The sequence below is a fragment of the Arachis ipaensis genome, chromosome B09 (genome assembly GCF_000816755.2).
Source record: "Arachis ipaensis cultivar K30076 chromosome B09, Araip1.1, whole genome shotgun sequence".
Lineage (NCBI taxonomy): Eukaryota > Viridiplantae > Streptophyta > Magnoliopsida > Fabales > Fabaceae > Arachis > Arachis ipaensis.
Genome location: NC_029793.2, coordinates 124,004,925 through 124,021,427, shown reverse-complemented (window position 1 = coordinate 124,021,427; position 16,503 = coordinate 124,004,925). Strand labels below are relative to the sequence as shown.

Below are 16,503 nucleotides of genomic sequence, written 5' to 3'. Positions count from 1 at the left end.
GTCGGACCGTGATCCCTGATTCACATCAAGGTTTTGGGGAGCTTTCCAAAGGCTTTCGGTACAAAGCTATGTCTCAGTACCGCCTATCATTCAGAAACTGATGGACAGCTGGAAAGGACTATTCAGACGTTGGAGGATATTCTAAGAGCATGTGTATTGGATCAACCTAGAAGTTGGGACTGATACATGCTATTGGTAGAGTTTGCGTACAACAATAGCTTTCACGCGAGCATTGGGATGGATCCGTATGAGGCCTTGTATGGACGGAAGTTCCAGTCTCCACTTTGTTGGTATGAATCGGGTGAAGTAAGCATTTTGGGCCCTGATTTGATAGCAGAGACTACTGAGAAGATTAAGAAGGTTCGGGAGAGAATTCTAACTACCCAGAGTCAACAGAAAAGCTATGCGGATCAGAGACAGAAACCGTTAGAGTTTGAAGTGGGAGAGCATGTATTTCTGAGGGTTACACCGACAACTAGGATCGAAAGGGCAATCAAAACCAAGAAGCTGAATCCGAGGTTCATTGGACCGTTTGAGATTCTGAGGCGATTCAGGCCGGTGTATCAAGTAGCTTTGCCACCTCACTTGTCTAACTTGCATGACGTATTCCACATATCACAACTTCGAAAGTACACGTTGGATGTGGCTCATGTGTTAGAGCCTGAGTCGGTCGAGTTGAGAGAGAACTTGACTTTCCAAGTAACGCCAGTGAGAGTTGACAACACTAGTGTGAAGAAACTGCGGGAAAAAGAAGTTTCTTTGGTTAAGGTTGCTTGGGAGCGAGCAGGAGTTGAAGAGCATACTTGGGAATTGAAGTCCAAGATGTGAAAGGATTATCCCGAGCTATTCTCAGGTAGTTACTAAATTTTGAGGGCAAAATTTCTTATTTGGTGGGCTGAATGTAAGAACCGAGCTTAATTACCCGTTTAATTAAGTAATTATATTGCCCAAATTAAGTTCCAAAAAGTTGGAGTGAGAATTTGAGGATTTAAATATGATTTTTAGACTCAGTAGGTCTTTCTAAGTCAGAAAAGCCGTGAAAAATTGCAAACCGGCAGTTGAACCGATTCAAGTCTGCCCGGTTTGCGCAAGAAAAAGTGAAAACAGTCCAAAGCCCTTAGAAAAATGTTAAAATGGAAAACCGGTCGTTAATTTTAAAGGTTTAGCCCGAAGTTAGGCCAAACAGGCTAAAAATGCTAATGGGTTGGACCGGGCTCAAGTTGGGCCCAAGCTCAACATATATAAAGGTTCGTTTAATGAACCCATTCAGCACAACCCACACTCAAACACACACACACCAGCTGGGATGGAGAAGAAGAGAGACTCCATTGCCACTATTCACCATCTTCTTCTCAAGCTCATATCTTGAGCTATAGATCTCCAATCGTCGTACCGTTTGCGGCTACGCGTTCCTTATAGAGAGCTCTACAAAACCCATCCAATAAAGTAGAAAGGTAACCACGAAATCTTCTCAGTTCTTACCTCCAAAATTTCGAATCCTGGGATTTTTGGTTAAGTGAGATTTTGTGATTTTGGGTGTTTAGGTTTACTCTAACTCTTGCTTAGCCTTGAATTTTGGCTACCAAAACTGTTGGACAAGGTAAGAGGCATTGAACTCTTGTGAAATTTTATTTATGATGAGCCCTAGGTTTATTTGTGATAATTTATGTATATATATAGCTTGATCATTGTGAGTTTGGAGCTTGTTGGTGCTTGTTGGAGTTACATTGGTGGTTTGATTGTGGTTGGACGCCTAGCTTGTGCTCAAATTTGGGTTAAAGACATATTGGAAATTGGCCAAGGTATGGTTTTGGTTTCCTCTATGTAGTATATAATATTCATGGACACTTAGGCTAGTGACCCATAGGATAGGTTTGAATTTAAATGGTTGATTGAGTTGTTGAATGATGATGTATGATAATTTATGATGGGTTGATGAATTTGAATAATTATGATGATTGATGATAATATGATGATGATGAATGATTATGTGGATTGAAAACTGAATGGTAATGATATATGTGGGTTAAAGCATACCTCTATGCGTACGCACACTTTTTAAAACTTCTCCTGGGCGTGCGCACGCACACCTATGTGCGTACGCACACGCCCTGTTTCTCAAATTTTAACTTTGATTTCAAGTATTCCACCTTCCCAACAAGATTGTAAGCTTTTGTAATACCATTTCAAGACTCTTGGGCCTAGTTTTGGGCATTTAAAACTTGGAAAAGAACCTAAGGATTTTAGTTGATATTATTTTGAAAAGTTAGAAAACGGAGGCTTAGGTTTCTTGTGCACTGAGGATGGTTTGATGGCGTGTGAAGGTAGACTGGTATGTGAAATGAGAAATGATGAACTGTTGAGTTCGGAACTGAAATGTGAATTGATAGTGGTTGAGATGAGTCGAGGACTCTGAATGAGATGATGGATCCATGTTATACTGAAAATGTTTTCTAAAAACCACTGAAGTATTGATTTATACTGAGATTATGAGACGCTATGCGCCCGGCAGGGACGGTAGTTAATCCCGCCTGTCGAGATAGCGGTGGCGGCGTAAGGACGATGGTTAATCCCGCTTACGTTGAGATGTGAGGTCTGAGGCAAGAGTATCCCGCTCACATCCCTTCGGAACAATAGAGCGTGCAGGCGCAAAATCCTGGACGGTGTTCCGAGCACCATATCTCGGGGGTTCCCATTGATGATTCCGAAGGGCGACATCTCCATGGAGGTCTGTTGGGTTGGCAGTTGAACCAACAATGTGATATCACAGCCAATAGGACAGGCATTCATCATGTGTATTTTCTATCTGTTTGTTTGCTTTGCTGACTTGTAATTGTATGCCTAATTGAATAACATGCCTATTTGCTTACTTGAATTACTTGCCTTATATGCTTCTACTTGTGTTTTACTTGCATTATAATTAATTGTGATTTCTACTGGGATTGAGGAGGTTCGGAAGGCGGTGACGATGGGATCGCATGGAGGATAGGTTGGTGAAGGCTGTGGGACAGCAGTGTTTGGTTAGAATAGAAATCCCCTAAGATAGAGTACCCTGTTTATTTATGTTAAGATTTATATGATTATGCTTTATTGTTTTAGTATGCCTAAGATGAATCTTGTGATGGATATGAAGTCTAGGATTGTCTTTGGTGTCCCGGGGTCTTATATCCTACATCACTGGGCATTGTTACCATACTGAGAACCTCCGGTTCTCATACCATATTTCTATTGTGTTTTTCAGATGCATGTCGCAACCCACCTCGGTGAGTTGCTTGGATGGTGACAGAAGCGGAGGATCTTGTTACTCTTTGAGTCTTTTTGATATATTTTGTTATACATCTCTCACTTTTGTATTTTGCTTTTGCCTAGAGGCTTGTATTGAAAGAGAAAAACTTGTATAAGCTGATTTTATTGTCTGGTCTCTGTATAATCTGTATATAGCTAGCCGGCTTAAACTCCGTAAGCCGTGGCTAGATTATTATGATCTTATACTCTTATCTTTTGTTATACTATATCTATATGTTGTGCTTTAAGTTAGAAGCTTCATTTATATGTTTTGCGCTTACAAATCCTATTTTTGAGCTATATCCTTCATTGGGCTTCTAGATTATATTATTCTTTCTATATATTATATGTATGAGCTTAGAACTGTCATAACCATTGATTAACCTTCACTTTACGATGCGAGGTAAGGCTTAGGGTAATTAGGGTGTTACATTCCGCATCTCTGACAACTCGAATCATCTGAAGCAGCCGCTGACTGTTTTCCTTTCCTCTTAAATTCTTGGCCCTTGGTATGAGGTTCTAATTATGTTCCCTTCGGTGAACTTCCTGGCTATCATTCCTTTCCACAGCAGCCTTCTTTAAATATTCTTCCGTGACCCTGCTCTTGTTCACCAAGTCTGAAAAAATTCTGATCTCCATCGGGCCTACTGAACTCAAAATATCACTCTAGAGTCCTCCTTCATATTTGATGCACTTCCATTTCTCAAAGTCTCCCAGAGCACCCTGACAAATTTTGCAAAATTGACATAATTCTTCAAACTTGTTTGTGTATTCAGCTACAGACATTTGACCCTGCTTCAATTGCAATAATTCAAGTTCTTTAGCTATCCTGACCGAATTGGAGAAGTACTTTTTGTAGAATTCTAACTGAAAGGCATCCCAAGGTATTGCAACGTTGTCTGCTGTAGCAGGCGTTGCGTACCCTGCCACAACTATTGGGCTTCACCCGTTAACTGATAAGTTGCAAACTCAACACGTTGATTTTCAGGGACTTGTTATGCTTGTAACGCCGTTCCATCGCTTGAAACCAGTTATCTGCCTCTGTGGGGTTCGTCGTCCCTCTAAAGATGGGTGGATTTACCTTCAAGAAGGTCGCTAAGGTCATTGGCCCATTTTCTCTATCATCACCATTCCCATTACCGGCTTGATTCCCCAATACCGCAATCGTAGCCTGCATAGCAGCAGTCATGTTCTCCAGAGCAGTCATGAAGTTTGCGGGATTATTCTCAATCGTCTTAGGTTCCGTGTTACTAGTCCTATCTCTCCCTCAACCGCGACCACGTCCACGAGTCACCATCTAGTTCCTGTTCACACCAAACAAGTGATATCAACGTGATCAGTCTCAATATCGCAAGTCTAATGTTTCAAAGTCCCAAACGCATGCTCATGAGCATTCATGCCATATATATCAGTTAGATATCCTAAATAGCATGTATAGATACCCAGAGTATGCCCAGAAGCATAGTCAGTCCGTCCCTCAGGTTCTACAGGAACGAACTGCTCTGATACCATAATGTAATACCCTACCACACAAAGCTTTACACCTAGGATGTAAAACAGAGGTGGCGAGGCGCTATGACCTCTATAATAAAATATATATACATATAATAACTGAAGGAAGGTCGTATACTAGGAGCCTTGAAGAATAGGTAAAACAAATCGCAAAATTTAAAAGCGCAACTCTGATAAATAACGTAACTTGCATAAGAAGAAACTACGGTTCTTAAACATTAAGAGTAGAGGATCAAGATACAAAATATCAAGCTTCAAACTCAGCCTGCAAAGCTAAGGCTGGCCAGAGAATAGTCACATACACATATATAATCCATAACTCAAAATACATAAAAGCAACCATAGTTCTCCATAAACCTCTATGAGGTGCAAAAGTAAAACATATATACATAGGGAGAATCTATACATACATACATACATACATACATATATATATATATATATAAAACAAAATAGAACAAAGTATAATCCCAAAAAGCCCACTTCGCTGCGGAGAACTCCAGATGCCTAGCGAGGTGCCTCTCGACCTGCATCTGAAAAACAACAATATTGTATGGAATGAGAACCGGGGGTTCTCAGCATGGTAAAGGTGCCACGCACATAAGATATAAGGTCCTGGGAACACCAGAGGCAATCTTAGAACACCGACACTCAAATTATAAAACTTAAGGATTAAAACTGAAACCCTAAATAAAGGAGGTTTTCTAAGTATTCCTAAACTTAACCAAATACTTTAACCTAACTCTCCATCATCCTCTTTCCTCCAAAACCTCCAATACCAGTAGAATCACACAAACAAGCAAGCAGACAATAACAAACACAATTAGGATACAAGTAATGCAAGTAGCACGTATGCAAGTAAGCATATGAATGTCACATAGGCATTCCCAATTAGAGCATAAACAAGCAATTCAAACAATATGCATATGATGCATGCCTGTCCTATGGCTATTGATATCAACTATCGGTTATTTAGCCAGCCCAACATGTCCTGGTAGCTAACCGTGGACAAAACACCAAACACATAACAAGTGGGACAACGCCTCAACCCTTTCAACTTACCCGCATACCCGGAGCAGGTGACAACCTCACCACTGCCTCTTACCTAGGTGGTGTTATAGTTCTCAACCCGGAGCAAGCGGTGACAGAATTCCATCCTTGCATCTTACCCGGAGCTTCGAACTCCTAACCGGAGCAAGTGGATACACCACTGCATCTTACCCAGCAATCTCGCCTCTTACCCGGAGTAAGTGGATAACATCACTGCGTCTTACCCGGAGGCATATTGCAATCACATTCAATCTCATCATCATTATAATTCATTCAAATCCCTTCAATTTCACAATCCAATCTAGTTTTTATCATTTTCCCAATTCAGTCATAATCATTTATAATCAATGCATAATCATCCTTTACAACCATGGCATCACATATACTCCAGTTCTCTGCATTTTTCATACATAATTCATCAATTTCCAACCTTACTTCACCCCCAAGCTACCTTCATTTTCTAATTCCATCTTGTTACTAGGCTTACTAATAGGATTTATGGTTAAAAGAATGAAAATAGAGGTTTGGAGGGTCAAAATTGGCTTTAAAATACAAAAACTCATTTGCTGAAAATAGGGGTCACGCGTACGCGTAGGTGTGCACTTTGGCCCATTTTGCGTACGCAGCCCCTTTTACGCGTACGCATGCACCTTCAACAAAAACGCATGGTCGTGTAAGGGAGATTCGCATACGCAAAAATCCCAGGTCATGCGTACGCGTGGGCCACGCGTACGCGTAGTCGTACGTTTTATCAAAAAATTTTTGCTAAGTCTGAAACCTGCAGAATTTTAATTTTGAATCCCACACTTCCAATGCGCATAACTTTTTGTTTTAAATTATTTTTATTCTGTTCTTCAAGCGGTGTAAACTTCATGGATCCAATTTTCATATAAAATAGATTTGAAACAAATTGGGGGTCCGGAAGCCAAGTTATAGCTCACCGAAGTTCGGCCAAAAATCAATTTTACACCAAAAATCCCTCACCTCTATTTTCATTAACAATCCACTCAAACCTCAACATTCTACATATATATAAGTCACCACAATTCAGCACCACAATATACCAATCACATTAACATAATATCACACCCTTCCATCACCCACCATTCCTCATTTTCACTAACTATCATACATAAACTTCACAATAATTATCCCAACAACCATCAACATTCCATCATACATATATACATACTCATTATTACCAACTTACCACTCATCATCAAACCATCAGTCATCATTTCTAATTCCATCACAATCAATAAACACCAACAATTTCTCAATCCATATCAACAACTATTATTAAAGATACTAAACAATTATCATACTCATACATTCATTCTTATCCTATGGTCATCTAGCCTAAGTTTTCACAAGACATTACATATTAAATACGAGAAACCTAAACCATACCTTAGCCGATTTCCTCGTATAACCCAAGACAACCCCACAAGGCAAGCTCACAAGTTTCACTTCCAAAATCTAGCCACCAAGGGCGTTGTTCCAAGTTCTCCAATTCACCAATTCAAACTCCAATTTAACATAATTTCAATCTAATTCACACAATTCACTAAATTAGCACAAGGGTATACAAAATTGGACAAACCACAAGGGTTTAGAGTTTTCTTATCTTACCCATTGATGATTGGAGTATAATTCAATAATTATCCAATGTTAGATTACACTTAAACCACCAAAATCATCAAAATCACTCAAAACCCAACAAATTTCGTGTAGAAAAGAGGCACAGAGAACTGGGCATGAATTGGAGAGAGATTTACCACTTTGTTCGGATAAAATTAAAAAGGATTCCGAGACGAACGCGTGGCCGCAAACGGCCCATCATCAATCGGAGCTCCGAATTGAAAGTTACGGAGGATTAAATGTTGGAGTGAATAGTGAACAAAGGGTTTGTGTTTCTTGCTCCCTCTCTCACCGTGAATTGAAATGAATAATGGGGGAGGAGGCTGAATGTTCAGCTTGTATGTGGATTGTGGTTATGGGCTTGGATCCACTTGGGTCCAGTTTGATTGGTTTGGCCTAATTTTGGGCCAAATTTTTTAAAATTAGTGTCAACATTTTTATTTTAATTAGTTCTATCCAATTAAACTATAAAATTCACATTTCTAATTTTTTATTAAAAATTAATTTATTAATTAATTATTCGCTAATTTTACGGGATTTACATGCTATTATTTTTAGTCTCTTTGAGCTATTCAATGCAAATAAAATTGATTTTATTGTTAATTTTTGGATGTCATAAATCAAAAAAAATTTTGGTTCACTAAGTATATAATTGTTGATTTTCTTATTGGCTTGTTAAAAGATAGAGAATTTGGTAATTTGTGTTGATAGACAGGTTGAAGATGCTTTTGTTATGTGGTAACTAGTCTCTTTGGAGGGTTTTGTTTGATTTATAGGTTAGTGCTAGTGTGTAGTCATAGAAGTCACAGTAATATTAGTATTAAAATTATTGTTATGAATTATTTTTATTTTTATTCTTTTTTGTTGTTGTAGTTTATTTCTTTAAAATAAGAGTATTGCAATCAAATAGTTCGTCTCTCTGCGTAATTACTATCATCTTAAATATTGAACTACACTACGGGTAAATCATTTAATATGTTATTTTTTTAATTCTTTTAAAGAGTTAATTGTTAAGAATATTTAATAATTAATTAATTGATTAAACTTCTTTACATAATTTATTAGATACGAATTGTTAATTTTATTATTAGTCGAGATGTTTTTTTTTAGCATTAATGGTTAACTTCTAAAAATTTTCTAGAAGTAATAATTTTTTTATTGAAAAAATTACTTATCTTTAATGCATTTGGTAGATAGCTAACTAGTTTTAGGTTAGGAGGCGTTTAGGGAGTTGGCCAGCTATATCAAAAAAATGGGATATATATATGTTAATTTATCTTTTTCGGTAGCTAAAAAAATTAATCACCAAAAACTATATTCTCAAATTTGATAAATATTTTGCAAGCTATATGAGTTGAATCTTGTGCCATCTCTATTATAAGCGCAACTGCTGCTCCAAATAGCTACTCTTTCATTTTTCTATTATTTTTTTTAAATTATCACATGTTTTTAGTATAAAGTATTAACTGTTTTATGAGAATAACATTCTTATCAAAATTTACATGAATACATGATGAACGAAAAGAAAAGCAAATCAAATTTTAATCATTACGGTTGGATTTGATTTTATTGTGTGATCTTGCTATTATACTACTTAGATAGTGTTTTATTCTTTATAAAAACTGACAATTAATTGCGCAATACATTAAGAGTGGACGCAAATAAAACACAAGCCTTACATCCTCATTGAAGTCGCTTGAAGTTGTTGCCCCATGCATGCATCTGATCTTTTTTAGAGGTATGGGAATGGAACTCTTCCAATAATAGAAAGGGAAATTAAATTAAAGGATAATGATGCATTTGATTGTAACAAAGCATACGGCTTCTGACTAAGTACCTTCATAATTTAACTTGCTCTTCCTTCTCTATATTATTACTCCTAACAATTTTGCTTTCCCATTTGCATTTCCTGCGTTTATATATCATGCTTGATCTAGCTTAAATAATGGTTGATTTCATGATTTGTATTGATATTGATTCAAGTGTTTTGTGCATCCAAATAGAAAAATGTTATACATATATTTGTCCTCTCTTTTTCAAATAATTTTTTAGTAAACATTATTAATATTAAAAATGTGTAATTCTATATTTGATTTACTATTTTTTGTTTTGCTTACAAAAAACTATGTTAAAAAGAAAAACAAATTTATAATTAAGGTCACAAATTTTGAATAATAAATATTAGAGAGTAAAAATCATGAACTTGTATATGGATATGATGATAAACTTACTTGTTAGTTAGCTATTTCAACTCTCTTTTATTGTATTTTTTGCAAAACTAGATGATATAGTTCGAAGTTGTTATGACTTAGGCTAGTATTATAGTATTTTAAAAAGTAATGATGATATAATTAGAAGTAGTTATGACTTTAATTTTATGGTATTTTACAATGATGATATAATATGATTGTGGATTTTACATAATACTTTATAAATCAAATTTATTGCCTAAATGTTTAATTAATTTTTTAGTAATTTGATTGAAATAGTTAAGGTTATTTGTTGACACTAAATTAAAAAAATAGTTAAAACTAATTTTAATACAACAAGAGAAAACTATTGTAAATAAAGAATTATATAATTACAAAAAATTGTTGTCAAAAGTCACAAAAGACAATGGTGTTAAAACCGTTGACAAAGATAACTACAAAATGGCAATAGTATTAAAATCGTCAAAGGCAACACTTTTAAGCCGTTATCTTTGTAAATAACAAAACTACAATAGCTTAAAACAATTGCTTATCTATTTATGGTTTTAAACCGTTACATCATAAAAGAGAACAATTTTAAATTGTTGTCTATCCAGCAACAGTTTTAAACCGTTCTTTAAAAATTATTGTCAAAACCGTTATCTATGCTACTAATAAGGGACAATAATTTTTTGGTTGCCGTTGTTTTAGGTAAAAAATCGTTACCTATGAACATTGGTAACGGTTGCATATACCACAAGTCAAAAACCGTTATCAAAGCATTGTCTAAAATTTTAGAAACGATTTTTGATCTATGACAATGGTTTTTTACCATAGCGAAAATCATTATTTATTACAGTGACAAATAATTTGTCTTCAATAATACTATTTACCAACATCTCAACACAAAAATAAATGTTGTGTACTCTAAAAAAAATAAGATATAAAAAACTTAAAGTGTCATTTAGGAATTTATCAATATCCAAAATTTTATCTTAAACGCTACATAAAGACTTCATGAACATGCTGATGAATATTGCTTACACGGTAATAATGATATTTCAATCAAGGAAAAATTAGTAAAAGAATCGATTATTAACAAAAACTAATTAATAAAAAAGACCAATTATATCATTATTATAAAAATGACCTATCAAAATAAAACTTATAAAAAAGGCCTCATGCATTATTTTAAAAGGACAATAATACCACTGGTTCATATTTAATGGTATTTTAAATATCAAATAAAAAAGTATTTTTTTTTTATTTTTTGAGTTTCAATTTATTGTAATTTTAATTTTTAATTCTTTTTCGTAAGAAAGACATTACATACCAAAATCAATTATCAAGAATAATATAGGCAATAACCATAACCAAGCCCCAAGGCAAAATGAATTTGTATAAAGAAAATTATTTGCAGACTCTCTAAATTAGGCTATCACAAAAAAAGCTTATTATTTTGCCAACCAGTAATTTTTCTTTTTCTCTCAATAAATTCCTTCAATCGATCCTCTATTTTTAAGTATGAACAGCGTTAGAAACTTAGACGAATAATATTTTAAATATTACAATATTGATAACAGAAGATTAAAAAATTTAGGGTTATTGAATTTAGAGATTTAGAGATTCAGAAATTTAAAAATTTTGAATTAGAATTTTATTTTGTTTTATTTTTAATATAAAAAATTAGTTAAAAATATTATTGTCTACTTCTCCTTAAATTTATTTAAATTGGTCTTTTCAAATAATTTTGATATAATTAATCCTTTTGAATAATTATCTTTTGTCAGTGGTTCTTGAGATTAATTTTCCCTTCAATCAATCGGACTCCACAATTTTATACTTGACACTCGTCCGATCCAAATATAATTTTTTTTAAACCAACACAAATGATTACACGGACCTCTTCATCTTCATTTGTGTTGTAATCATCCAAAAATACATGCATTGATGAATAATTTAATTTATTTTAAAAAAAATCCTATACCGAAGGCATGTCTTAGAAACACTCGCTTGTTGAATCTGTGTATATATGGATAGAATTGGTGAATGGTGATGGAAGCGCTTACGACACCTACTCAAAAGTGGAAGTATACAATGCTTCTTTTTTTATTCTTCTAATAATGACAGCACTTGTTAATTGAGATTTGGTATCTGAACATGGAAGCTAAAAGATTTATCCTTTCGAAATAATTTTCCAGAAGGATATTTTCTTATTTTAAAGTTAAATAATGTGTCTATGAATTATTTAATTTGATGGCAATTGAGTAGTTTTCTGTATATCTCTTGGTGGTAAACATTTTTATTTTAATTAATGTGAAATTAATAATTAAAAATCGTTAGATAATAATTTAGTCAAATTTATAAAATTATTTAATAATTTTTAAATATTAATTTCACATAAAAACAACTGTATGCAAATTTTTACCGTATATTTTAATTGAAAAAGTATAGGTAAACAATAATCCTAGTGAACAATATGAACAATAGAGTTACAAATGTAAATTATTCATAAATTTAATTAATGATGTAATTAATTATAATAATAACCATTTTTCAAAATTTAAAATATCAGATTTTTTAGTAGGAAACAGTTACACGTTTCCTATCCTTTCACACCTTATCTCTTCCTTCTCTCGGTGGACCCTTTTCTCTTCTGCACTCTCAACCCAGCCCAACCCTCCGTCCGACACCACTGCCATCACCACCGGCGACCACCGTCGCCTACCCGCTCTCTCTTCCCTCTCTTCTCTTTTTCTTCCCTCTTTCTCCATTTCTCCTCAATCCCCTGTACGTTACCTGGTCTCTGTGCAAAGTCCAACCCCGCGCGAAAAACCCCAGTGCAACCCAACAGCGGCTGAGCTCTGCGCCGCTGCAACACCGCCTCTGCTATCCCTCTCTTTCCATTCTTCCCCTTTCACCAACGCAGGTTCCATGCTTCCTCCTACTTGTGTTATTTCGTTTATTTATTTTAACTAATTTTTAATTCTGCTTTTAGTGTTTAGATTAGGCTTAGATTAATGGATTGATACTTTTTGGATTTCAAAATGTTTGATGGCTGATTTTTCTGGATTGATTGCTGCTTAAATTGAGTTTAAAATCACTGTTTACATATTATGCACACCATATGCTCGATGAAATGCCTGAGTGAAACTTTTTGTTTAATTCTTATGTTTGGCCAGTATTTGTCTTAAATTTTATTATCTTCAGGCATTATAATTCAAAATTGTGTTATGTTATGCTATTTTTAATGATGTTTAGATTGAGTTTTGACAAGACACTTGATTATTAGTTTTGTTTAAACACCAAATTGGTTTAAAATTTTAAATTTAGTCATTTGATTAGTGTAATTTAAGAAATACATATCATGTTTAGTTAAGTAAATTGAATGAAATTACCAATTTAGTTATGTTTTAAACATTTCACATTGTTGCCATTAGATTATTTTAAATTCTCATCTTTATACTTCCATGCCATGCATGCACAAACAAATTTGGTCACAACTCACTTTACAGATGGAAATATATGCTCTAAGTGGAGATGCTGTTCATTTTCGATGCTCACTAAATGTGTTTTTTTGTTTTTGTATTTTTTTTATCGTTTCACGCTATATAATATTGCTAGAAAATATATGTACAGTTGTGCATAAGATACAATATAGTACTCAAAAGTCTCAAAGGTCCCAAAATTTCAATTAGCAAGTCCATAATACATACAACATTGATTACTATTATAAGAAAAATAAATTAATTAATAAACAAATAAGGAGAAGAAGAAATAAGAGAGGATTGACAAGGAAGGAATTGAAGAAACGAAAATGGAGAATGTGAATGTATCATTCACATCCAAGAAGAAATAATGAGCTTTTTGACTTTTCAAAGCATAGAAATGGACTTGATTTTAGATTGTGTAGGTGTGATTTAGATGTAGCAGATCCATGCATGCTATATATAAATACTTAATATAAGGCTAACTAATTAGGTGAGATTTTTTATGAGTACACTTTTCATTGTTATTATTTCTTGTAAGTTATGTATAGTAATAAATTTTTAATGATATTTTTGGAAAAAGTATTAAAAAAAATTTTTAGTTGAAACTTGTTTAATAGTACGGTATCTAATTAGTTTGTGTATGTTTGATTGTAAGTCATAGAATGTATGGACATTACTGGAAGTGATGACACGGATCTTGTTGATGAGGTTTGGTCTCTAGTATATTGCTGTTTTTTCGTGAACTGGATATTTGAATCGACCATTAATCCTCATGTTCATCGAACGATGTATGTTTTGAACTGATTCGCAGTTACCGGATCTTAGTTGCTTTGCTAAAGACGAAATATCAAGAGTTGGGATGCGGTTTGAGCATTTGAAGCTGGCTTAGGATTTTTATGCAACATATGCAAAGAAAGTCGGTTTCGATTCAATAGCGTAGCGGATGGTTATTTGGTACCCAAATGGTTATTTTGTAATAACCTTGGTGTGGTGTGTATAATTAGTTACAATTATGTTAAACTGGATATTCGATTTAATAGGATAGCAGATGTTTATTTCTATTGTTAGTCAGATTGTTATTTTGAATAGTTTGGATGTAGTGTGTGTGATTCGTTAAAATGTATTATAAATTGGATGTTCCATTTAATAAGAAAGCGAATGGTTATTTCTTTTGTTACCCAGATGGTTATTTCAAATAATCTGGATATAGTGTGTGTGATCAGTTGCAAGTATTTTAATATGGATGTTCGATTCAATAGGGTAGCGGATGGTTATTTTTACTGGTACCCAGATAATTATTCGTAATAGTCTTAGTGTAGAGTATGTGGTCAGTTACAAGTAATAAAGGTTGGATGTTCGATTCTATAGGCTAACAGATAGTTATATCTATTGTCACCCAAATGGTTATTTAGAAGAGTCTTGGTGTAGTGTGTAAATAGTAACAAATAGTAGAGACTGTATGTTCGATTCCATATGATAGCGAATGGTTATTTTTGTTGGTACCAGATGGTTATTCTTAACTAATAACTTTTACGCTTCGCTAATATCTTGAAACAGAATCAAAGTAGTTAGAGAACTAAAAATGTTATTCACTATGAAAATTTATCCTTTCTGTTGTAACAAAATTTCACCACAAAAACACGTAAACAATGTGAAAAGGTATTTGTGGTCTTAAGAATAAGGTCCAATTTGGGTTAACAACTTAAATAAGCTCTTTTGAAAAAAGAGTTTAAAGTAGAAGGACTTTTATTAATAGCAATTTATAAATAAATTATTTTGTGTTGATTTTTAGTTATAAAAGTACTTATTTTAAAGTTTTAGTGTTTGGATAAATAACTGAAAAAATACAATTTTTTTACACAAGAGAATGGATATTAAAATTCTAATTCATAATAATCTTGATGGCAATGCAAAAGAAATTATTGTATAGTTAGTACTTGTTGTTTTATTGTGCATATGGTAGGTGAAAATAAAAAATGAATATGAAATGTATGTCAATGTATATTTTGTTGCTGTTTTTTAGTTTTTTTATTGTGACTTTTCATAATTTAAAAGTAAAAAAAAAAAAGTAGCTTCTGCTACTTCTCAAACGGGCTCTAGGTACATCTATTGCTTTCTCGGTTCTTCCTCACATGTTCATCAATAGTCCACTCGCATTATTTAGAAAAGAAAATTTCACACGCATAAAAAATATTATTTCTATATAACTATGTATTATTCTTAAAATTTTAACACGAGTCTTTACAACATCCATGATCGAAAATAATAAAGTCATAAATACGTAGACATCAAACATTATGCAACTATAGTATTTACAACCAATTTAACTCATATCTAGTTAAGCCACCACTAAAAGCCATCTCTTTTTTGCATCCATCATTTCTTACAAAATTAAATATCCGTAATTCGTAGAAATTAAAAGTCAATCACATGAACCAGAAACATATAAAGAAAAGAATTCTAAGATATGAAGCCCAAACTCCATCAAATTTTATACCGTTCGCTTTAATCCAAGCATCCATGAACCATATGATATTACTATCTTTGCTGTAATTTCAAAAAAAAAATATGAAAATCAACCACACAACACCCACAGTCGTGCGCAATATAACAAAAAATCAAGTAAAACAAGGTCCTTGGAAGCGTAGCAATCAAAATTGAACTCCTGATTACGAACGTCACCAACAAAAGTCATAATATAATCAGCTTGATTGACTCCAGATATTAGTAACAATAGAAATTGCTTCCTAAATGCTTGTCACAAGTCTAAACTTTAAACATTCATCTAGTATAATTTTTTCCGCTGCAAGTATTAATAAAATTAAAAGGACCAATTAACTTGCAAAATCAAGGCAACGCACTATTTATTTCGATCTGCTGTGTCAGATTCATATTCTATATAACTATGAATTATTTTAAAAATTTTAGCATAAGTCTTTATAACATCTATGATCAAAAATAAAAAAGTCATAAATATGTAGACGTCAAACATTATGCAAGTATAGCATTGACAACCAATTTAACTTATATCTAGTTAAGCTACCACTAAAAGCCACCTTTTTTTTCATCAATTGTTTCTTACAAAATTGAACATCCCTAATTCTTTGAATTTAAAACTCAATCACATGAACCAGAAACATATAAAGAAAAGACTTCTAAAATATCAAGCCCAAACTCCATCAAATTTCATACAGTTCGCTTTAGTCCAACCATCCATTAACCATGTGATTTTACTATCTTTGCTGTAATTTCAAAAAAAAAATATGAATATCACCGGCAGAACACCAACAATGGTGCGCATTATGAGAACACAGGCAAATAACAAAAAAACAAGT

The 16,503-nt window shown here is 33.6% G+C and overlaps 1 protein-coding gene and 1 long non-coding RNA gene across 2 annotated transcripts; both read left to right on the top strand.

Annotated features, from left to right (window-relative positions):
• LOC107616069 lies at positions 238-828 on the top strand. The gene has a single exon (XM_016318070.1). It carries the CDS (start codon positions 238-240, stop codon positions 826-828), a length of 591 nt encoding a protein of 196 aa, XP_016173556.1.
• On the top strand, positions 9,030-14,227 carry LOC110267067. Its single transcript, XR_002354392.1, has 3 exons — positions 9,030-9,226; positions 13,830-13,876; positions 13,980-14,227. It is a non-coding gene; the product is annotated as an uncharacterized LOC110267067 (long non-coding RNA).